The sequence below is a fragment of the Elaeis guineensis genome, chromosome 12 (genome assembly GCF_000442705.2).
Source record: "Elaeis guineensis isolate ETL-2024a chromosome 12, EG11, whole genome shotgun sequence".
Lineage (NCBI taxonomy): Eukaryota > Viridiplantae > Streptophyta > Magnoliopsida > Arecales > Arecaceae > Elaeis > Elaeis guineensis.
Window position 1 is genome coordinate 11,998,546 of NC_026004.2, and position 10,399 is coordinate 12,008,944.

At 41.5% G+C, this 10,399-nt stretch overlaps 1 protein-coding gene across 2 annotated transcripts; it reads right to left on the bottom strand.

Moving 5' to 3' along the window:
* Positions 1 to 2,405: 2,405 nt before the first annotated feature.
* LOC105055182 (cytokinin riboside 5'-monophosphate phosphoribohydrolase LOG3) lies at positions 2,406 to 4,247 on the bottom strand. 2 transcript variants are annotated; one of them, XM_010936932.4, is made up of 7 exons: positions 3,989 to 4,247; positions 3,787 to 3,884; positions 3,637 to 3,667; positions 3,457 to 3,556; positions 3,292 to 3,362; positions 3,044 to 3,187; positions 2,406 to 2,770 (listed from the first exon to the last, which is right to left on the bottom strand). In XM_010936932.4, exons 1-7 carry the CDS (start codon positions 4,106 to 4,108, stop codon positions 2,672 to 2,674), a joined length of 663 nt encoding a protein of 220 aa, XP_010935234.1. In that variant the 5' UTR covers positions 4,109 to 4,247; the 3' UTR covers positions 2,406 to 2,671. The 2 variants fall into 2 exon arrangements, with proteins under 2 accessions (XP_010935234.1, XP_010935233.1); XM_010936931.4 differs by having other exon boundaries at positions 2,406 to 2,797.
* Positions 4,248 to 10,399: the final 6,152 nt, after the last annotated feature.

Below are 10,399 nucleotides of genomic sequence, written 5' to 3' on the forward strand. Positions count from 1 at the left end.
CTAAACCCTATGCCTCCACAATTAGGCTTGCATCTATAGTAACCTATGAAGCCCTTTATTAAAGACACAAAGCCAAGCAAACTAGTCACAAACTAGCTAGATTAGGCTCCAAAGCATCATTCAAGTCTTACTTAATGAATAGGCCGACTGCATTGATAGAGAGTGTTTAATGTGTTTTCTGATGAGAAACCTTCACCACTCACTTCATCATTGGAAGAGGAAAAGACTTTGTTGCCTAGCTCGTCCTGCTGGTCTAGAGATGCTAGCTCAAATCCGGTCATGGAGCAAATCATATGAGAAAATAGATGAAAAAAGATACTAGGGAAAGAATAGATGATGGGTAATCTTTGGCTTTAGGTTGCCTGTTTGCTGTGATGTTCTTGATGAGGTCCATGTTTGTCCACGAAAAATGCTCCAATTTAAGACAGAGATGTGTCTTCAAGCCATGGGCCACACCATGACAAGCTAGAACCGGAATGGTTCAGGCCAACTTTGATATTATGATTGGTTTCACCAAAGATCGATTAGCCTCGTGAAATACATGGATAGCATTTATTTCCTTGGTATACAAAGTAATAGGTGTTGATCATTACATTTCATTTCATGAAGTTTCCTTGGGAACATAAAGGATCAATCTTTTGCCCAAAAGGAGGAACCAGGGTAATTGTACAAGAGAGAGCAAATTCTTATTCAATTGACCACATGCACCATATGATCGTGCACCATGCTAAACTCTTCAACTCATTCTTATGAGCCAATTATTAAGGTAAATATGGCTAAGTTGGTATATGCGGTGCAGGATATAATCTCCCCAATTTGATATCCGAAATCCACAAATTCAATCTGATTTTACGGTAAGAAAGTAAAATCAAAATGTTTCACCATGCTTGCTTGTGTTACAAATCCAACATTTACCACCCTTGGTACCCAAATGTCATTTTCTATAAGAGAGTCATTTTTTCAATGCACAAGAGTTCAATCTCCTAATATTTTCACAAGGCATCTATCACCAAGTGTAAGTGAATCAGGGCAAATCCCGAAGCGTATGCACGGTAGAAAGCGCGCAATCAGAAAATCGGTGAAATAGAAGGGGTAACATAGCCTGTTATCCATCTTGGGATTTGTGCAGTCCAATTGCACCTGGTGCATGCAATACGGAGGTTTGGCAAAGACCACGACAAAGTAAAGCAAACAAAGAGTCCGGTAAAAAAGAAAATGTAAGACCATCAACACAAGATATCTTGGTGAAAACAATAGTTTCATAGGAGACAGCAGTCCCCACACCTAAACGGGGATCTGAAAGCCCCTTTTTGGATTGAACAGTGGAGCTACTTCTGAATGACAAGCACTCTATTACTCCTATTCCCCATTGTGGAAAGATCCCCAGCCCTGATGTCTCACCCATTTCGGGAACAAAAGCTACACCCCCTAGGCCATAAGTACAGCCAACATTAGCTCAAGTATCTCAAAACAGCCCCTCAGGGAAGTCACTCAACCATTAAATGGAGCAAGGGGATCGATTGGTGCAAGGCACCAGAGTGACTACTCTTTTGAGAGTGATTTTTTTAAAGTTAAAGTAGCATTGCTCTACGAAGCATGCAAGCCCCTCGGAAAGGCAAACTACAGAAGGAGATCATGTAGCAACAAAACTGATCGCATAACGCCTGTTCCATGTACTTAAAAAGGTCCCTTTTGAAGATGGTAACAAAGTTTGTCTCGGGAATGGAGTACATACAAGGCCTTCTCACTTTCCTTTATCTAATCATTGCTCAACATCCGGCACAGGCTTGCACTCATAAAAGAAGTCATTGCATTAAGACATCCACTTTGGATACAATACAACCAATAAGAAGAAAGTTTGGTATCTAGCACTAAGATCCTTTATCGTGTTTTGCTCTCTAATCCTAATTACCATACTACAGTAGTATGTACCAAAAATTTGTTGGCTAGAATTCCATCATGGGACAGGTATGGGAATACTAAACCACAAGGGCTAATTCAACCATCCATCAAATATGAATAATTTTGTACATGTGGTAATAGATAATTTAACAGAGAGAGGCTCATAATTTGGAGTACATATGACGGTAGATGATGGAATGGCACTCTCCAGTTCAGTACCTGCACGCCACAACGGTGTAAGGAGACATTAAAGGTAAACAGACAAAATACAAGCCCCACTTTTTGCTGAGGGGAATGAGGTGAGCTTTCAGAAACCAATCCCACGGTTTGTTAAGTCGCCATGATTGCTGCCAGGACCATCATTACAAACTGAAACCCATTTCCCAGGTCCTGAAACATGAACAGGGAAAGGAAGGACAACTCATAGCCCAGAGCTAAGAGAACATAAGCATCAGAGAGGCATACAACCATGGCACGCGTAGCAGAGAGAAGGCACACATAAATGAGCAAAAGGGTTGCCTTTTTTTTCTTTCCATGTAGCAGAGCCTAGTAGTAGTGGTAGTACAGTAGTACATATACAGTTTCAATCATCAGATCACAACGAGAGACAAAAGAGGATACGGATAAGAAGATACATACACAATTAGTCATCAGTACTACTACTAGGCTACCATCCCAAGCCTGGGAACAAAATAACTGAAGAACAAAACCAACCCAAATGGTCCTTTTTTTCTCTTTTTTTCTTACTCCCCCTCCGCAGCTATTGCTGCTACCTAGAGATATCAGCCTGCAGGAAGGAATTGTATCCAACCTGCTCCTTCTCCCACATCAGCGTTGCCACAACCGCGTCTTGGACGGGCACGTATTCCTGCGTCACGTGTTGAACAATAGCTCTCTTATTAAAAAAAAAAACAATGAAGGATTAGGAAGTCATATTGAGAACACAAAATCAGAGGAATAAAGGCCCCAGGCCCACCGGAAAGAGATATCACATGAGAATATAAGATAGAAAAAGTGTTGGACAGGGAGTTATTATATTAGAGATGGACAATGGACTTGCTGTATTTAATATTAGGGGTGTTGAAAAATAGAAGAGGACTACAACTAGGGACCAAGTCATAGAGGACTGTTTTTGGGTTACCTCAAGCTTTTGGACCAGGTCCTTGGCATTGGGAGAGGAGACTATGATGTGGCGCTGGAATGGCTTGATGAAGCCGTCGTCCACGGCCTTATCTATGAAGGCCAGCAGCGAGTTATAATACCCATCAACATTCAGCAAACCAACCTACCATTACATGCAAAATTGTGACCGATTTGAGTCTTTTGTATATAGTTGGATAGAGGATTGAAATGGTGGATAGGATCGGATCGGATCGGAATATGGCTTACAGGTTTGTTGTGGATGCCGAGCTGGGCCCAAGTTATCATCTCCAGCAGCTCCTCCAGCGTGCCGTACCCACCTAAATTGAAAACATACAAAGATAACGTAGTTTACAATCTAGCAGGAAATAAAGAGGAAGCTAACAAAGAGATCACTGCGAGGGAGAAGAAAACCAGGTAAGGCAATGAACGCGTCCGAGTGTCGAGCCATCTCCGCCTTCCTCTGATGCATGCTTGCAACTGCTTTCACCTCTCCCACGGTCTCCCCTGTGAGCTGCTGAGTAAATAGAGTTAATCATAGTGAAGGATGGACGGCATCTGAGTGAGAAATGAGAGAGTTATCAAGAATTAGACCTCTTTGCCCATTAAAGTCCTCGGAATAATCCTGAAATGAATGAAAAGTTTACAACAGAACAATCAAAAAGGAAGAAAACGATGAATCAATGAACACATGCAAGAAATAAAGAAGTTAGATGGAGGAAAAAGAAAGAAGCCAGTGGTTACCCAATAACATGGCCGCCTCCCCTATGGACGGCTTCAGAGACAAGGCCCATCAGGCCAATGCTTCCACCTCCATAAACTAAATCCACCTTCCTCGCCACCTATGCGACACTCGGTTGGTCAACCATGTAATCCCAGCCAATAAAAATCGAGAGCATAAGAGAGACAAAAAGAGGAGAGGAGAATATGGAATCCAAATGTCTACCAGTTCTTTGCCAAGCTCCACGGCTGCATCTTGGTAGCAGTTCCTCTTCCCGGTGCTGCTGCCACAGAAGACGCACACCCTCTTAAACCTTGATGACTTGCCTACCTGGGCTTCTTCCATCTACCCAACTCTCTGATTCCTGTTCTTCTCTAAGTTCTAACCCTCTCTCTCCTTTTCACCGGATAACTTCCCCTTTTTGCCTTGGAAGTTGGAACGGCCCTTCTCTCTCTCTCTCAAAAGATCACTCTGGCCCCGGCTCAGAAAGTGGTGGAAAAAGAACTCAGCCGGGTTATATATAACCCTCCTTGACTCCCTCTCTCCCTATCTTTTCAGGTCCACCAGTACCACGAGACAAAAACTACGGAGAGGGAGAGGGGGAGGGGGGGGGGGGGGGGTTGCGGACTGTGGAGTTTCTGGGAAAATAGGAAGGAGTTCCACCCGCCTACGTAAGTCTATTCTTGTGTGGCTTGTGGAGTTGGAAAAGTAATGTAAAAGAATATTAAAAAGCAAAATATAGGAAAGAAAAGATATTTGAGAACGAGACATTCTCTCCCACTCTCCCCGGTGCTTTGAAATTCCACCGCCACTTCTCCCAAACTACGCCTTGGGCTTAGCACAAGTAATCATGCCCCCATAGCCATTTCACACGTGTGGACAGTTCATTTCCCTTGGCAACTACTCTCGCACACACTGTCACCACACCCCCCTATAGCCAGACAACCACAATACCGCATCCTCCACAGCTGTAGCATTAGCTTTGGAGTTTGGGCAGGACGAGAACCTAAGCCCTTGGGCACGTAACCTACTTCTTGCTAGCAAGTAGGAGAGCACAACAGCTGTGTTGGTTGCTGAAACAGGGCCTGAGGGGCAGATAGCAGCGATAAAGGGATATCATTCAAGCCTAATTGTTGCATGGAGATGGAGGGTGTACAGAGGATGGCCAGCTCTCCATCTCACTGTTTGTAGGCTGTGTTTAATGCTGCTGATGCTGCGTTGATTAACGGATTGTGTGATCTGATAAGCTGCAGCTCTTTTACTTCTTGCAGCGGACTAAATCACCGCCAGGATTCCCTCGAATTCATGAGCCGTCTATGGCTCTGATATTGCCTTTTGTCCACTACTACTTCACTTTGTTTTCTTGAGGAAAAGTATTATTGGGTATATGGTTATGAGGTCATTTTCCTTGTAGGATAGTGTTGCTCTTGTGACCTTTAACACCACCCGGGAACTGCGGCACGAGCAGTGCTGTGGCTAGCAGGCGTAGCCAGATATGACGTGGTTAGGGGATATAACTAGCTCGGATAAACCAAGACTTGGATAGGCATCAAAGTTGGGGTTGTGTAGGGTTGGGAAAAAATAAATAAATAAAAGGACTGCAAAAGGACGCCTGGCTTTGGCTTCAGTCCATTATTGTAGTTTGTTACAGCGCCAAAATTTGCCAGACAATGGGCATGTGGCAGGTTCGCTTAAATAAATCTTGTAAAGAAATTTGATGAGTGGTAGTATTGCAATGGTTCATCAAATTGTTATTAGAACAAAAATATATGATGGGGTAAAAATGACTTCTTGCATTCTTATTGGTGGATTGAATTGCAGCCTTTTTCCGCAGCCACTCGTTAAAGTCTTTTTCCACTCATGTACGTGAGAAACATCATATATACTAGCAACTGTAGCTAACAATCAACCAATTCTGACAGAAAAAACAGTGGGACTTGCACTATCCATATTACTGCATATTTTTTGGAAAGGGTGCGAAGTAAGATGTCCATTAATCTAGTAAGATGCTAGTTGATGTTGTTCTCTGATCACCCCAGACAATGATCATTTCATTCTCTGTTCTTTAATTGGGCATCCAAGGTGTTTTATTTGTATCTTTAGGATGAAAGCATAATTTACCTTCTTTCATGGCATCATCCATGAGAGATTCCTGTAGATCGATGGAAAAAATATATATATATAATGCTTTTAGATTTATGTAAAATGCGATCCAATCAATAATATGGTGAAAAAAAGACCAATCATTCTCTCGCACAGAAGATAATCTACATATCCATTTGAAACAGGGACATGTTATAGTTTCTCATTACTCTCACCTAGTATTTTGCAAATTAATTTATTTCCATAACCATTTGCTTTAGGTTAATTCATACATTTTTTTATTTTGCCTTTAGGCATGTGATGTATATGGACATCACTTTAATTAAAACCCTGAATTCATAACCCAAATTTTAGGTTTCCATTGTATCCCTCGCCTTGTTTTTCCGGCAGCAACCATCAAAGGTTGATAGCTCGCTTCCTACCGACCAAATACATGCACCGACGATGATCGACAATAATCCCCATGCTCGAAGATCACCACCATCCTTGAAACAGCAATCTTGCCATGACACATCCCCTTCCAGGAGGCACATCATCACATCCCCAACCGTCCGGACCTGCAACTTGGGCAATGATAAATTTCACGGGAGCATGCAACAACTCAAAAAGAACAAGAGTTTGCATTCAAACACTTTTCCTTCTAAAAAGACCCCTCACCTACACAAATATTCGATTTGTAGTTGTTCACGTACTTGGCTGTGAGTTGGGATAGCCAATTCTACTTGGGCCATAGTGTCTTAAACGTTTGCGAGCCATGGGTCCCGGATTGGCGACCTCCGTGTTGGGTTCGGACCAGTGGACTTTGGGTCCGGCTTGGCACGGTCACATTCAATGCGCGTGCCCCCACCCGCTCTGCCATCACGTGCCGTACAGGGCTCTATGGTGAAATGGGACGGAAATGGGAAAAACTCGGCACCAGGGGCCATAAAAGTCGACACATCACCCTTTGCTTGCACTGGCACCCGTCCATGCCGGTACGTGTTTCGTGTGTCACTTCCTTTGTGACGGAGTCCACACATTGAATGCAACATGGGCAGGACACTAGGGAACAAGTTTTAAAATAATTGTCCGAAATGCTCCCGATATCATAGAGAAAGCGGACTATTTTTTCTTTCAAAGAATCCTATGAAAGGAGTCAGAAATCATGCGACTGCATTTAGAAATCGGCAAAAAATGCTTTTTTTTGTTCTTTTTGTTCTGTTTTTTTGTTTTTTTTTACTATCGTTTGTTCTTCCACATTCCTGAGGTAGTTCTTTTCAAAACTTTTCTCCCATACTCGTACACGTGTCCTTAGGTCTTGCTTGCATTTGATCTTATAGGCAATGTAGATTTACGTCATACAATATTTTATAGCTATGCAACATTTGTATTTAAGCCACATATAGGTGAACAGCAATTGGCTGAGAGGAAAAGAACGAAGAAAATATCTATGTCGGATCACCTTGCCAACCCATGAAATTATATATGTTTTCATGCGTTGATAATGATGAAGAAAATAATGTAGAGAATAGAGAGGACAGAAGCATTTGTTAAAATTCAGCAAATAATGGCTAGTACCTTGAAACATCTATATCAAAATCATCCCTAAAGTTACGTCCCTCTTAAAAGCCATTGCTCCAGTACACATTATAATAAAGCCCACCATATTATTTAATCTTTCTACATTTGAAACTCCTATTTAGGTCACGCAGCTCATAGCTGTCGGTGACCAATTAAACCAACTGTGCATCAAGAACACCAGAAGATAATTCTTGCTATATAAAATAAACTATATTGGTCATTACTTGGAAGTCCTATTTCAAATTCAAAGTCAAGTTAATATACTTAAATCCTGCAATTAAAAAGTCAAATCCTACTCACTAGTTTTTCCTTTTCCTTTTTCTTTTTTTATGGTATACATCATAACTAGCAAATTCAACCACTCCAACCCTGATCTAACCATGTAAAACCTACCACCGACCCATCCATGGTTTCCACAGAACAAATCGTACCCATGATTAATCTAATAATACATAAAACGTACAACATTGACCACTTTACTTAGACCAAATCCAATTATACTAAAAAATGAGCCATACACCGCTGGCAAGGCACCTCGTACTACAATTCTATGAATCGTATCACCCTGCCACGTAACATATCAGTAATAGAGTATGTTCTCATAATAATAATAATATTATTATTATTTTGGTACAAGATCTCATATTATTTTTAATAGAAAAAAAGAATACCATTTATGACTTGTGATCTCTCCCGTCCATCATTGCACTCCAAACCCACCCCTCGTTGCTTCCCGTCTTTCCTCATTCCAGCCGGACCAACTCGTCCAAACCGAAAGCCCGCACGCCCCATGCAAGCGTTTGGCTCGTGCCTCCAATCTCAACCATCCCTCTCTTGTCCCTGTCTAAATCGAAAAATTATTGTCCGGACCACGCCCGACCAGATCAGCGCACATCTTGGAGCAAATGCACGGTGGATAACGAGCAATCGAGAATTCGTGATATGTAATGGATGATGTGGTGTGTTATCCACCGTGGGATCTGGATGGTCTATCTAGACCACCGTCGGGCAATAATTTTTCGTCCTAAACCCAGTCGCCAGGCTCCCGCCCATCAAAAGGAGCCAACCTGAATAAGTTCGGGGCCCCACCATCCCAGCGTGGAATACGGACCAGACACTGAGCCTAAAGCCAGCCATGTGAACCGTCTCCAAGCCCGTGGCCCCACATAAAGCCCCATAGAGGATGAGAGAGAGAGAGAGAGAGGGGAATTGGTAGGGATCAACGGCGAGGAACGGCGCAATGATTAAGAAGCGCCGCCAGGGATACCAATGGTCTCTTGTGGGGTTTTCCAACGTAGGGTACGTACCCATGATTAGTTTATTCTGGATAAGCACTGTTCCCTGTCTTAAAATAAATGAGATGCCATGACGTTGAAGTGATTCGACGATTTAGTTCCATCTCGGCCTGCCTCCATGTCTCTCGTTCCCCATGCCCACTTAATAAGACGTTTCCTTTCCGCCCTAACGTCATCAAAAAGTTCTATCACTGAATTAATAACAATTCTTTGTACCGGGAAGGAAGGAATGGTAACATCAGCATTTAATTCTTGCTCAATCAGCGCATGGAATTTCTTTTCGGATAGCCAACAATAACGGGCCATATCGCTATCATTATTTTCCGTTACATTAGCAAGCATAACGTTCGTTTTTTGCAACTTTGAAGGAATTACTATATTTTTGTTTATAAAATATCAACAGTGATGATGGCCGCGATTCACTAATCTGTCGGCAATAATGGATTATGGCAGAACAATGTACAGAAGATGCTATCAAATTTAAATAAATGATAACATTACAAATTGATGATAATTTGACAACTTTTAATAACGGCTATTTTTTAATTTTTACCGTTACTAAATAGCGACAAAACGGGTAATGTCCGTTATCTTTTAACCTTGACTGATATTTTAAACGGCCATAGCAGCCTGGGTTGTCTCATCCCATGGCTTCATATCATGATCGGACAATGCCTCCTAGTGTTATGAAATGCGTTTGTGGCGGTGGCGGAAGATCCCTGTCTTTGATGCTTTGAATCCAAATTAATGCTGATGGGTTATTAATGACCTGCTTTGGATTCCTTAAGATGCAAGGTGACTTTACGGTCTATTTATAATGGCTTCCAACCCTCAACCATCAATATGTGGATGCAGCTTAATTGTCACATGACGTACAAAACAAAACAATTAATGTCTCAACAGGACATATTGTATTACTTTTTATAATCAACCAATGACGGTACTTCCCTAATTTAAAAAATGCATCCACCGTTGCTTCTAGATGCCAAGTAGGGTAGCAAGAAGGTAAAACTTTTTTTTTTCTACTTCCGAAATTAGCAATGAATGGAGGATAAATATTGATCTAGAATAATGTACAACGATATATCTTATTGCTGTAACAATTATCAATAAAGATAGTAAAATATGATCTGACATGTTAATTTAATTTATATTTAATTTATTATAAATAAATTTAAATTTAAATTAAATAGATTTAGATCATAAATAGATCGATCCGTTTGCTATATTTAATAAACGGATAGGATTCAAATTTCAGATGACTGATCTGTTTAACTCGTTTAATTTTTGAGTTGGATCAAATTAGATGATGTATGGACTATTCAAATAAATTGAATCAATAGACAACTGGGTCTAGCGCTTATTTTCATTCCAAATTTTAATTTCTCACGGTACCCACCTCATCTCCTCCGTAATCTACATCAAATGACTCAAAAGTCAAATCCAATACGACTACTGAGGTTTTCTCATCTCCTTCAAGGATTCACCAATAGGGGTATTTGTGTGAGGTACGGTCGCATGGATATTAAGTCAACGTGAGGACACTAATAGTAGTGGCGAAGAAAGGGGAGGCGAAGGAGGCGGAGAACCGGAAGGGGAGGTGGCAGTATAGGAAGGACCAATCAAGGAGGGTGAGGGAGCAACGTATATGATCGAGAAGGCGGAGCTATCACTTGTA

Coding starts and splice junctions, on each gene's coding strand:
- LOC105055182 (XM_010936931.4), bottom strand. CDS start 4,108: ATGGAAGAAGCCCAGGTAGGCAAGTCATCAAGGTTTAAGAGGGTGTGC. Junction 3,557..3,636: donor GGACTTTAATGGGCAAAGAG/GTCTAATTCTTG, acceptor TTTACTCAGCAG/CTCACAGGGGAGACCGTGGG. Junction 3,363..3,456: donor CGCGTTCATTGCCTTACCTG/GTTTTCTTCTCC, acceptor TTTTCAATTTAG/GTGGGTACGGCACGCTGGAG.